We start from the raw sequence: 13,757 nt of genomic DNA on the forward strand, positions 1-13,757 counted from the left end.
TGCAGATGGGGTTTCGGGACAGAGTCCAGCAGGCACAATTGTTCCTTTGAGACAGAGAGAGAGAGAGAGAGAGACTATACTATGAGCAAACACACACACACACACACACACACACACACACACACACACACACACACACACACACACACACACACACACACCACACACACACACACACACACACACACACACACACACACACACTGGTGAGACTTGTCACAGTTTGCTCAGTCCAATCTTAATTCTGAACCAAATGAAGGCTTCAGGGATTTCTTAAGGACTTTACTAACTGCTCTTTCCACATTTTTGTGCATTAACATTTTTTTGTCTGGACTTAAAAGCAAAGATAATTTATTCTTGTCTAAACGTACTATTGGTGCACACATGTTGAAAGCATAGCAGCTATTTTATGCAGAAATAAATGTCTCTTATCAGCTGCACCAGATTTGCAAATGCAGCTAACCCCCAAATGATTCATTCCCCTGAAAGATTTAGACTTGAAATTATCCTAATTTCACCAAAATATTTTCTTCTAACACAAAATAATCCTGACTTTGAAACAATAAATGGTCAGAACACTCAGCATTTATAAGCTGGGTTTGATTGCTAAAATGTCAGTAAAGAATTTCCCATAGGTTTTGAATGATTTTTTTTCACCAACCTTTTTGAATGAAATCCGAATAAACAGATATATTTTTCCAAACTTATTTTCCTTTATAAAATGGCTGTTTAATTTCCGATAAGAAACAAACAAAAACTAAAAATAAGTCACTTAAAATCTAAATTCTGGGCTTAGCTGTATTTGTACATAATCACTTCTCTGTCTGCTCTGATATATACAATCAGATTGTAAAGCTTTCCTTTTCCTTCATGCACCGTGTTTTACACAGGTAGAGATAGTAGGTGAAGACTAATGCAAAAAGAGGAATTATCTGATAACACACAGTTCACTCGTTCAATATGTTCTTCTTACACCTACATGATAAACCTAGAAATACTTGAGTGTTTCCTCCTTTTTCTCAGTTCTGTTGTGTCACTCTCCTCCTCATTTTGCTCACGAAAGGTGAATAAGTTCACATTGTTCTGCTGTATTTCCCCGCAGCAATATTTAACTGGGAGCAGTTATATAAAGTCAAATCTGGCACACTGTGCTTCACAAAGAAGCGCTACGTTCTCACTGGAGGAGGATATGATGCTGATGTGCTTTTGATAGCATTGTGCTGTTTATCAGGTAGCAGTGGATCCTGCAGTGTCCCGATGAAAGCTGAGCCGTGAAAAGCACGCGATGGGAGAGCAAAGGGGGGAAAGTTGAGAATTGATGAAAGAAAGAGATGTTTGAAAATGAAGTTGGAAGACACAGGAAGAAGAGAGGAAAACGTCAGTAATCTTTGCTTTTCTTGCATAGGTTAGGATAGATCTATTGGCTACATAAAACATGTTTACCACATTTTCTGAAAAAAAAAAAATTCTTAGATGGTAAGATTTTATTCCTCTCAGTTTTGCCTGTTTTAAGCTCCTTTCAGAATGAGCTGTTATAATTTCTCTTGTCACTTTAAATAAAAGTAAACGGCTGCTGACCACGTCTCCCCAACTCAGCATTTACGCTCAAGCGTTAAAATGGTAGCAAACATGCACAATATGCAATTGAACATCTTTGAAAGCGTAAATGGAACCTTCTACACAACCAACAAGAGCGCAGCAAGTGGTTTCTGGATTGGAAGTTGAGAACAAGTTGTCTTTTCCAGTAGCCATTATACAGTACACACAAGAGTAAAACCAGCTGACTAAACATTCTGGAGGTCTGCTTGGGTTGCTAGGTGACGGACTCGGGTTGCCAACTAATGCCGCAATGTACAGCAAATGTAAAAATTTTTGAAACGACTCATTTTCCAGATACGAAAAAACATGAGTATGTTTTTATTCATGTTTTTTTTAAGTACCCAAAGGAAAGAAAAACTTACAAAATGGGAATTTTGCATAACAGACCCCTGATATGATGACATTTTATTCCCCTGCTAAATTTACTCCCAAAGGGAAAAAGTCAGTTAGATGCTGCAGGTTGAGAACCGTATTGAGTGAAGTAAGGGCAAACGCCAACAGCCTTAATCTGCCTCCTCTGCACCACCTAGGGCTGTTTTTGAGGCCTTGTTTCCTCCAACAAACTTCCTTTCTCTCCTTTCATCTCTCCAGTTGAGCTGCTGCCAGAAGATGCTCTTAAAGCGTGTTCTCTGTGTGTTTGTGGGCCTGAAGACAAAGCTGTGATTAAAAAGGAGGAAAAAATATAACTTGTCCCCAGGTTCTTTCTTCTCTTGTTCAAGCAAATTTCAGCAAGAGCTGGAGGCGATCAGATCACAGCGGGGAGCCTGAAGTATGGCTATTAACCAGGGTACACTGAACTCTTGCAGCTGATTCGCACGCGGAGACAGCGCAGTCACATTATTTTGCAGAAAATGCATCCCGCACTAACTGTTGTTCCTGCACTTGCGTTTTGGAGAACAGTAAGGGTGTGTTCAGACCACTTAAGCAGAATGCAAGTTTGTTCAATAGAAAGTTCAGTTACCTTGTGGGAGGTGTGCATGCGAAATCCAACTCTGATGCAGAACAAAAAAGCAAACTTCGGTCTACCGAAAAACCTAGGCCTTTGTTCAATTAAATTAAACTCTGATGCAAGTTCATCTTATTTGCATTCTTTTAATTTATGCAACCAAAAGAAATGCACTACTCTAGTACTGAAGGGAGAAATGACTGGTGGTGTTTGGTGAACGACAAAACGCTCACTAAAATCTGACGCCGCTCAATTTTTGTTTACATTTTTGTGAAGGAAGTTGTGCTCATGTCTTCTTCAGAGATTTTCATGCTTTCTTCAGCGCCCCCATAGGCAAGGAGGGGAAGAGGCTTTTCAGTTAGCCTGTTCTGCTACTCATTAAAATTGGTAACACGAGAGAACATGTTGTCCAAGAAAGGCAGATTGATGGGGATCATTAAGTTAGAGTAGTTACTAGAGCATAACTATTCACCAGCACTTGATCATTTATTCAGTCCAAGTTATAAAAAGTTTGGGAGAAGCCTTTTTCTGAGGGAGAAGAAGAACGGGCTACGGACTCTGGAAATATTTTAAAATCTTTCTCGTTATAGTTGTCTACCTATGTGTACGTATGTGCTCAGGATTTCTCGATGCTTCCATTTCAGCAGACTCTTTCAATTTGCAGTAAAAACATTGTGCAAATATTACTTCTTTAAGTACCGTATTTTCCAGAGTATGAGTCGCAGTTTTTTTTATAGTTTGGCCGGGGGTGCGACTTATACTCTGGAGTGACTTATATGTGAAAATTAACACATCATTATATCACGTTATTTTCACACTAAACCGCAAGAGGGCGCTCTAGGCCTGTGTTATTCTACCTTCGGAGTTAGCAAAGTTGTTTACAAGCGACACCGAGGATGAAGATTTCATTGCGTTTAGTGATTTGGAGAGACACGTTTGGTTAGCGTTTTATATATGCTATAGTTATCTGAATAACTCTTAACATGTTATGCTAACATACAAGGCACATTCTCAGTTCGTTCTTTGTCATGTAACGTTAGCATACTGTACAATTATTCAACCTGTTGTTGCCTCTATTCTATTTTTATTTTAAATTGCCTGTTCTTGGTGTTGGAGTTTATCAAATAAATTTTTCTCAAAAATGCGACTTATACTCCGGAGCGACTTACAGTCCGGTAAATACGGTATGTTAATCTCTTTGAGAATGTTCTGTGACCAAATATGCGTCTTTGAACAGGATAGGTCTAAAACCTGTTTACTACATTTTGTGAACAAAATCATTCCAGATTTTCTTCTGGTCAGTTTTGCCTATTTTAATCTCCTTTCAGAATGAGCTGTTTTAGGGCGTCTCTTCACTCCTAATCAAAATAAGCTGCTACTGGCGACATCCTCCAACTCAATGTTTACAGTCACATTATACAAAGCTCTTTTCTGAATTTAATTCAACAACAAAGCATTTGTACTTTCCAGCAGCTGTTGTACAAAGGTGAAACCAGCTGATCAAATGTGCTGGAGTTCCATTTGGGTTGCTAGGTAACGAGGGTGGGCTTGGCTTATATTTATGTCACAATTAAACTTGTACATTTTTTGTACAAGTGTAAACTTGTACAAACTTTTGTACATCACAATTAAACTTGAATAAACTAATTGGAACATCAGTGGGGGAAAAAAAAATCAAAAAAATGTATTTGTGAAATTGTTCTGACATGTTGGACCTAATTCAATCATTTTGACCAACAGTTTTCCAACTTAATTCCAGATACCAAAAAACATTATCTCATTGCCAAAGTGTGGCTGGTGTTTTTTTAATGCTTGTGCAAAATGTAAATTTTGCAGAATAGGTCTGTTTTGGAAGGAAGTGTCATGTAAGGAATTATCTGAATTTAATGATTATGTGTGAGTAATAGCAGGAGAGAACATTTGATTTCTGTAGATTCGTCTTGAATTGGCCGGGTTATGGGGGGTTGATGGCTGTTAAAAGGATCCGTTTTCCACGCTGCTACCGGAGGTGGTTGATGGCTGTTTCTACTGTGGTGGAAAGTAATCTCTGCTGCGTTTTTGGTATTTACCCCAGCAGGCAGGCTGGTTAAACACATCCTCCTTTCAGTTTGAGTGGTAAAGAAAAAAAACAAAGCAGACACATCTTGCTTTCAGAAGCCTTTTCTCAGGAAAGCTGTGGTTTGATTCACAGATTTGTGACTGTGCTTTGAAACTCTGTGAGATTTTCCCTCTTCTCACTCCGCCGGGAAGTTAAAGCTGGCCTGAGGCTGGATATCATATCTGTCTGCATATGGGGACTTCAACAGGACAGATGCTGGAAGTCATCAGGACTTGAACCTCAGTGGAGGAGATAAACAATCGGATCAGAACCGGCGCTCAGCCTCCAGGCGAACGCCTTCTACAGATGGCATTTCTCTCTATGGGCTTAGTTATTGTTAACACATATGACACAATAAATAGGACTCCGAGACTACCATCTTCATGCAGCATATTGCAGCAAATGTAATAATGCCGATGTGTTAGTGAAGGGTATTTAAAGCATACACATTTGCTGGTTGTCATGGACTACTTGTAATGCTTGTCCAGTGGCTAAAAAACAATTTATTTGATTATTTCAAGCTTCAGAACTGCCCTGAAGTGTTTCAGACCTGGCTACACGCTCTTTCATTCTTTTCATTATACACTAGTTTTCTTTCCAGATGAAGAAAATAATTTGTGTGAATTGGTAAATGAAGCCGTACAACTAATCAGAATATAATTAAAAAGTTCTTGTATTCCACTAATTCAGTTCAAAAATGGAAACTTTTATAATAGATTACATAAATTCATTATTCAGTTATATTTCAAGAATTTATGACTGCTTCTCTGATTGCTGTGCTTTCCAGCTAATGAAAACAAAATATTTTTCAGGAAATCTGAATATCACATTGAACTAATGGAAAAGTTAGATTTAAAAATAATTCACATTATGGGCATGTTATGTCCTACACTACCACTGTAATGCAAAGACCTCCTCTCCAAGTTCACTAAATGTCATTCCTGAAAGAAGCTGGTTGTTCAGGATGCTGAATATCAATAGAAAGTTTAGTGGAAGAAAAAAAATGCGATGTGGGGAAAAAAAGGAACAGAGAAAACTAAATCCTTAACAGGATGGTGAAGCGAAACCGGTTGCCGGTTGTGAATTGTGGTGAGGTCCACAATTCACTGACTAAAGAAATAATGGAAAAAAGCCCCTTCTTAGACACTAATCCACATTTTTATGCCAAAATTTAAGACAGAAAGAATGAATTACAGTGTCTGTTTGTTCAAATACTCACATTTCAAAAATGGGTTATACATTTATGAATTTGGTTTTTTTGCTTTATTTCTCTCTTCTTTTTGGTGGGTAATATTGCAGAACAATTTGGGTTCTTGAAGAAAAAATGCAATTCCCATTTTCCTTTTCTCTGTTTAGACATTTGCAAACGTGTCCAAATGTTATTTTCTCGCTTTACCGGATACCTGTGTCCATCAAGTCAAGTCCATCAACCTGACAGTTTATCTGCTGCCTGTTTGTCTTTCGCTGCTGTTTGTATTTTCCTTTAGTCTACAGAGAAAATTCCATCATAGGCACAACTTGACCTGTCACACATGATGTAATCTGATTTAATCCGATTTGTTTTGGTTGAACGGGAATGCTCAGTAGCCATATACAGTTTATCTGACTGAACTGGAGACGTTTAGTCAGAAAAAGGTTGGGTGAAATAGAGTCTTTAGTCAAAGGCTCCTTCAAATTCGCCGTAATACAGATTTTTACAGGAGATGTTTTCTGCCAACAATTCACTGGCTATAATAACTATCTGAAAAATTTGAATTGATATGAATTACAATAGCATTTTATTTCCCTTTGGGATGAAAAAAGTAGTTTTAAACTTGAGTTTGAAATACCTGCTTTCACCAGTATGAACCGTCCCCACAGCATGATCCTACCACCACCATGTTTGATAGCTTGATTTCTTTTTTTTACTTTTTTTTTTCTTTTTTAGGACAATCTGGACTTCTTGTGTCTTTCTTTCACTCTTTCTTCACTCTGTAGCTCTATAGTTCAGTTGTTTTACATTAGGTGTGACTAAGCCCATCACCATAATCAATTAATGTCATAATTTTATTTTTGGTTTTATTTCTGTTTTGTTCATTGTTTGTGGATATTTAAAATGTCTTACAGTTCCAGTGTGTAGTATTTGTTTTAAATTAAAGTTTATATATGCCATCTATAATGTGAAAATGGTTTCAAAACATTATTGGTTATCGCAGTTATTATCGGGACAATTTATTGTCCAGTAAAATGTATGATAGTTCTGTCTGTAGGCGCTGTCTGTCTCTGGTGAACTCTTGACTCGTATCTGCTGTAATCTATCAGCGGATGTGATCAGATTAGAGTGGATTATGCTGATTATTGGAAGCTCAGACAAGACAAGTCGACAAACAAATCTGCAGACAGTTATCTGGAATGTTGAGTGTATGAATCCTTAACCTGCCCAAATGTAGTTGTAAAAAAAAAAAAAATCTGGATATGTGTGTGTGTGTGTCATTCACTTGACAAAGAAAAAGGCTTAAACATTAAATTTGGTTACAGTCAACCTGAAACAGGTGTGACTTATGAGCACATCTTCAATTTTATTTTCTATTATATTTCTTATTTAGTCAGTTGTCTTCTCACTTCTTTCAATTCTCTACCAAATTGAGTTAAAACATGAATTTGAAAACTCTACAATTGATCTTTCTTCTTTGGCCTACATGAATTTTCTTCTTTTTGCTACGAACCAACACCAAAGCACAGAGAAATAAAAAACAGGCAGAAAAACAAGCCAGTGGCTCTCAACAGGGGAAAAAGAGGTAGGAACACAGATTCAAGGCCAAAAATGTGCAAAACACTTTAAATGAGGGTCAGAGTTCTTGGCCACAGACGTTAACACTGGGTTTAAAGTTCAGTTTTTATAAAACCTCACTTTAGAAATATTGGGAAAGATTTGATTCTGTAATTGCACACTGGTGTGCACTGCAAAAACACAAAATCTTAACAAATATTTTTGGTCTAGTTTCTGTGCAAATATCTCAGTATACTTTAAATAATACAAAACTAACTTACAAGTAACTTCAGCAAGAAAAGTTACTTGAAAAGTAAATATTGTTTTAAGACAATTTTCTTAATCTTGATGACAAAGATCTTAATCTATTGGCAGATTATTTAATTTATAACATGGGAAAATGTCCTGATATAAGTGAAATAATCTCCCAATGTGACAAGTATTTTTTCATCAATATCAAATAATTATTTGCCTAAAACAAGCTCCTATATCTTGCTGAAAAGTTAGTTGTAAGTTTTGTGTTATTGGGGTATATTTAGTTATTTCCACTAGAAACTAGACAACAAATACTTGGTACAAATTTGTATTTTTTGCAGTTTAGGGCACAAGTAAACATGAGCAATGATTTGACTCTTCACTAACTTTTATTCAGACATGCATAAATGTTACAAAAATTACTTTCTCATCTACCCAGTTTGCTTTTTCACCCAATCTCTAAAATAGTACTTCTATTTATATTTGTTTTGGCAGCAAAAATCTAGTACAAACAGGGTTTTGTGAATTTGGATTTGTCCTTGCACAATTGCTAAGCCTTATTTTCAATGTGTGTGTGTGCGTGTGTTTAAATCAGTTCAGAATGTTTAAATGAAGTGAGATGGTTTTTTATTTGCTTTATGTGCCGTGACCATCTGTGATATTGCAGACCCACCATAGATAACCAAGCGAGACAACAGAGGGCAGAAAGGTAGAAAAAGACAAACAGTAACAGCTACACGATGGGAACAAAAGAGAGATGAGGATTAAAAGTACACCAACATTAATTGTGAGCTGCAGCGATTCCTCAGCCAGGACTGCAGAGAAGCAGGTATTTTTTCGGATTTCAGCTGCTCTTCTCTATCCGGCTTAAAGTCCCTCAACTCTGAACAGCTGAAAAAAAAGCATCCCCCACAGCATCATGCTGCCATCACCGAATGATGATGTTAATTTCAAGACGTTGCTCCCAAGGCAGGGCTGGCAGGAAAATTTATCACGATATAAGTGTTTCATACCATTTGATATTGGTAATTGGCGATTAGTATATTTTGTTTTAAATATCTGAAGTACTACCAAACTGGAAACGAGATCTTTCCTGTTTTATCCACTGTTTTTACTCCAGGCCGTTGTTTTTTCATTATCATTATTTTCAAGCGGTTATGAGGACAGTAGAGAAACCTTAAACTGCCGTGTGAAGTTGAGCGGCCAAAGTCTTTCCTTTCCCTACATCTGGATCAGAGTTTAGTAAATGTTTGTTCTAACACTTAAAAGAATATTTCAAAATGTTTTCAATTTTTTTTTACTTAGTCATAAAATAGATTTAATTAGGAATTTTGTGTAATAGGTGTTCCTAAAACACATGTAAGTTTTGTGGTTCATCTTGTTAGTCTACCCCATAAAGTCCCAGTAAAATCCATTGAGATTTACAGCGGTAATATCACAAATGTGACCAAGTGTAGAGTGCGACAGCCAATATTTACATAATTTCCCTAACTGTTAACATAACATGTGGACCTCACATCTTTCTGATTATTTGAGCACTAATAAAATATTAGAAATGGCGTCATAGACCATTATTGATTGTTAAGATTAGCGACAGCTGAGGAAACATTTATTTTAAGAAATAAGCAAAAACATAAATTTCGAGACACAATTTTTGTTTTTTTGCTTTTAACGCCAGGAGACAAAAAAAAATGAGGATCTAAGCCCTTAGTGACCCACTTCTGACTGAAAGTAACCACAGCATGGTGCCATAAGTCCAAATAAAACAACTTTTACTGTTTAACTGTTTGTCTTTTTATTAGAGCTTCGTGTTAGTCAGGCTTGTTGTTTCAGAGGCAGCTGAGGGTTGGACCGCTCATGTGATGCCTGTTATAAAAAATTACTTTATTGCATCTGCTCCTTGTTTTTGCGTCTTTAAATCATGAGTCAATCAGCATTATTTATTGCATCCAGATGTTGGTGAAGCACTGCATTTTTTCCCTTCATCTCCTCATGTGTTCTGTCCTGTTGTTCTTCGTGTTGAGCTAAAGTTCCCCACAAATCCCGAACATGTAAACTGCGCTCACAAAAAAACACGGTCTGCTTTATATTGCAGTGATTTTCTCTAGCTGCATGTTTTTTATTAGTGTCATTGCGTTAACAGGCTGTACCAAGGATCCAGTGATTACAGGAGTCAAACTGCTGTGACTCCCGAGCCGCCGCCCCCACCGCCTCGTCCCATTAGGCTTTGCTTCCTCAGTCAAACGAGGCACTGATGGTAGTGTGACGCTCTTGGAGTCGATTGAGGTTTTTAATGTGCGGCGGTTTTGCTTCTGGATTGCAGGTCTGACTGAAGGCAAGCTGTACGTCGCAGCAGGAGGAGTAAATAATTAATTTGAAATGGCTGAATGCCATTTAGCTGCATCACTCGCAGGGTCGCGGTGTTAATGCTCCGGGCTTGTTTTCGCGCAGTCATCATTTACTGACAATCAGCAAGAGCAGAGTTAATGTTGTTAGTCACAGCTTGGCCTTTCTTTCTATATGTGGGAAAAAAACTCGTAACTCATGCTTCTTAACTGGAAACGTGATGTATGCAGGTTTTTCCTTCTCTTTTGTCTAACTTAGAGGTGGTAAAGATCTTCTATAAAGTCCAACACCAGCGCTGTTTCATCCCGGACATTTCTGAATGTTAGCTTTGCACTTCGGTGCAAAGATTTCATGCATCTTGAAGGATGTTTTAATGAGAAGCGGTGTTTTTACGACGGAGGTTTAGTGTGGAGTTTACTTTGTAGTTTGGCTGAGCAGTGGGTTGGGAAGCTTCCAGGGATTTAAAGAGACGGATCAGCTTTTGCATAGACAAAGGGAAACTTAAGCAGGGCTGAAACTATTGGTGATTAATCAGTTATTGAGATAATTGTCAACTAATTTAGTAATCAATTAATCATTTAGTGGAGTATACAAGTTTTTTGGTGAAAAAAACCAACATATTCAGAACAGTAATTAAGCCAAAATTTTAGAAAGCATACACATTTTACTTTTACGACAAAAACTGTCTTTGTAATTATGTTTCACCCAAAACTCATCTGGTGATATTTTTAGCTTCAACCAATTCAGATTTACTGAAATGAGTTGTTGAGCAGGTAAAACAAACTAAAAAAAACAAACACATTTTTTGGCCTATCATTCGTTTAAGTTTCTCAGGGAAAAAATCTTTGGACACCACTGGTGTAATAATTACAATAATGGAGAACAGGATATTTTAATTGTGAAATCTATTATTGCACTACTTTCAATAATAGATTTAATAACTACATGAGGAGACTTTTTGCTGGTTTAATACTTATAGCTATGAACGTTAAGCACCAGCTGTAACAATTTAAAGCAAGATCGTTTGAAAAAATTAAACTTTTTATTTGCAGCTTTTTTAATGTTTGTCCTCTTTTCCCCTTTTAAAATGGCTGAATGCAACAAACACTAACAGGCTTAATTTCCATCCCACGCTGAGCCTTTACCATCTGACTGACTCATCTTTTCTAAACACTCAGAGTCATTATGTTTGTGTAAACTTTTTGATGTATGGTTGTTTTGAATTGTGTTCCCACACTTTGTAAATGTGGTTTTGGACTGAGTGGGCTCCGGCTCTTTCCACAGAATGGGAAATAAAATAAATCAGACACAGAATCCAAATGATAAAGCACTTCTTTTTTGCCCTTGCTGGTGTCGGGAGAGGCTTAACAAATGATGAAACTGAATAAAGAGAAGAAAATCATTTCTCGGAGGTGTAAGTAAATGCCTGCTGAACGCCGCAGTGGTGGCATTTAATCGTCCTGTGGCAGTAAAAAGTTAAAGAATGGATCAATAAGACATTTGGACAGAAGGTGAAGGTGAAAATGAACTACTGGGTAAAAAAATAAAAGTTGAACAGCAGTTTTATTAAACCGAGTGCATCAAGAACAGGGAATGAATGGTACTAATTGCTTTGCCTCTCTGCTTATTGATCCACTGGATTTTAATGTGGATCCACAGATGGATGGCTGTGTAATGGTGTAAGGTAAAGACAAAGGCGTCTTGCTGTATAATTCAGTGAAGGATTATCTGAAACATAAAGATGTCTGGAGTTTTAAGGATTTAGCTCGTTTCCATGACAGTATTAAAACCATAAATGAGGTTAAATCTGATAGATTTATGGTCTAAGGGGTAGATGGCTGAAGTGATGACAGAATGGGATAATTTATTTTTAATTATGGTCTATAGTCCAGGGTATGTTTATGTCGCCCTTCTATGTTCAGCTCAAGTTCAGAAGGTCGACTTCATGACCAACTACAGAGCAATATTTCCCAGTGAGCAGTTAGCAGCAGTTAACGTTTGTCAAATTAAACATAGCTAAAATGGGCAACGCTAATCATAAAAACAGGTCAAAAATATAAACAAAACATGGCAAAATTACTCATGAAACATGATTAACTTTATCTAAAATATGTGTTAAAATATAATTCTTGTAAAGGCAACAGAGTTGATCCTGATAGGTGCCACAGTTACTAATGGCAACAGAAAAAGGGGAGGAGCCTGCGGTTACCGGTTACCAAGAGACAGGTCTGCCAAGAGACAGAGCTGAGTGGAACTTGAAGCGCCAATAAATGTCTGGAGACATTACTAAACTACATCGATTCACAGGATAAACACGTTCTGACAAACTTCACGTCTATAACGTTAACATAAAACACTGTTACTTATGCTTGAATGAGTTACAGAACAGGAGAGAATTAAGTGGTTTAGAAAGAGAGAGTTTCAACTGAAATTTGTCAGACCTCAAATGAAAAGGAGTAAAATCTTCAGAGAAGAAATTATTCAAGCTAAGAATGTTCAACAGTCACTGATGTCTGCTGACGAATGAAAGAATAACTGCAAGGATGGATGGATGGAGTTTGAGATCTGCTTTTCATGCAACACTAACTCAGTGAAAGCACCGTCCACATCATGAAGCATGTTGATGGCAGCATCATGATGTAGGGAAGGTTTTTCTTCAGCTTCCCACAGTTGATGGGAAGATAAAGGGAGCTAAATCCAGGAAAATCCTTAAATAAAACCAGCTCAACTACTGTGTGATGGTTAAACCTGTCATAATAAATGAATTAATTGCATGATAAAATGGTCTCAAAACAACATTATTATTTTAATGCCTTCTAGATCAATTCATGGTCCAACATCATTTGTAATTGTGAGGATCTAATCCAATAAAATAAACTATAGTTGGAGATTGGATGTAAAATGTTTCAAGGAGTATGAATATTTCAGACGCTGTATTTTTTATTCACATTCTGTTTTAAATCGAGCTTTTTGGTCTACTCAGATTCTCATAGCAATCTGTTAAATATCTAAGTGGAAATGTCTGTTTTGTGTTTGCTTTCAGGATGAATGGAGCTCCAGTTACTCGTCCAGCCGGGGAAAATCTCACGGTGCTGATGAAAAGGCGCACACCATCGACGCTCTGCCTCCAGGTGGGACCACACACCTCCTCAAACGACCTGGCCTCTATGAGCCTGCAGATCCTCTGTAGACCGAATGAAAACTGAGCAAAAGAGAAATGTGTCAAGCTATTTACATAATGGTTATTACTTTCTTAGATTTTAAAAAAAGGACAAATCTAATTTTCAGCATCACTTGAAGGTAACAGTCTTGGTTCAGCCCAATTGTAATTTTTCTAAACGTTTTTGTCCTTGCACTTTGAAATGCTGGTGCTCATCTTATGTAAAATCAATCTTGATTATCTGCAGGTTTTGATGCAATCTGATAAAGGCGAGGCTGATGAGAACATTTGTTTCCACCTACATTTCCTTCATGTTTTTATTCAAGCAAGGCTGTGTTTGAATGAATGCTGTAGCTTCAGTTGAAGCCTTGATAGAGTTTATGCAATTTTTCCCCCCCACACAGTTAAATAACAAAGAATTGTCACAAGTTGAAAGGGTGTGTTGGCAGGGTGCAGTTCAGTAGCTGACATCCATCACGACTAATATCATTTATATATCAACATAGCTTTTATGTCCAAGATGTTAAACTTAAACTGAGAATTGCTACACATTCTTGAATATTCTCAGTTCTCTCAATAGTACACCACATTTCTCAACATTTTC

At 37.2% G+C, this 13,757-nt stretch overlaps 1 protein-coding gene across 5 annotated transcripts in view; it reads left to right on the top strand.

Moving 5' to 3' along the window:
* The window catches only part of galnt2 (UDP-N-acetyl-alpha-D-galactosamine:polypeptide N-acetylgalactosaminyltransferase 2), a 73,172-nt gene that overhangs the window by 24,723 nt on the left and 34,692 nt on the right, over positions 1 to 13,757 (top strand). For 2 of the 5 annotated variants that reach the window (XM_055036510.1, XM_055036511.1), the window contains exons 5-6: positions 8,315 to 8,476; positions 13,037 to 13,124. In XM_055036510.1, coding sequence (XP_054892485.1) covers positions 8,405 to 8,476; positions 13,037 to 13,124 — 160 coding nt within the window. In that variant the 5' untranslated portion in view covers positions 8,315 to 8,404. Of the gene's footprint in view, positions 1 to 8,133; positions 8,477 to 13,036; positions 13,125 to 13,757 lie in introns of those variants that run through there. The other 3 variants (XM_055036509.1, XM_055036508.1, XM_055036512.1) reach the window with 2 other exon arrangements.

The sequence above is a fragment of the Poeciliopsis prolifica genome, unplaced genomic scaffold, assembly GCF_027474105.1.
Source record: "Poeciliopsis prolifica strain line A6 unplaced genomic scaffold, Auburn_PproV2 SCAFFOLD011, whole genome shotgun sequence".
NCBI classification, from domain to species: Eukaryota; Metazoa; Chordata; class Actinopteri; order Cyprinodontiformes; family Poeciliidae; genus Poeciliopsis; species Poeciliopsis prolifica.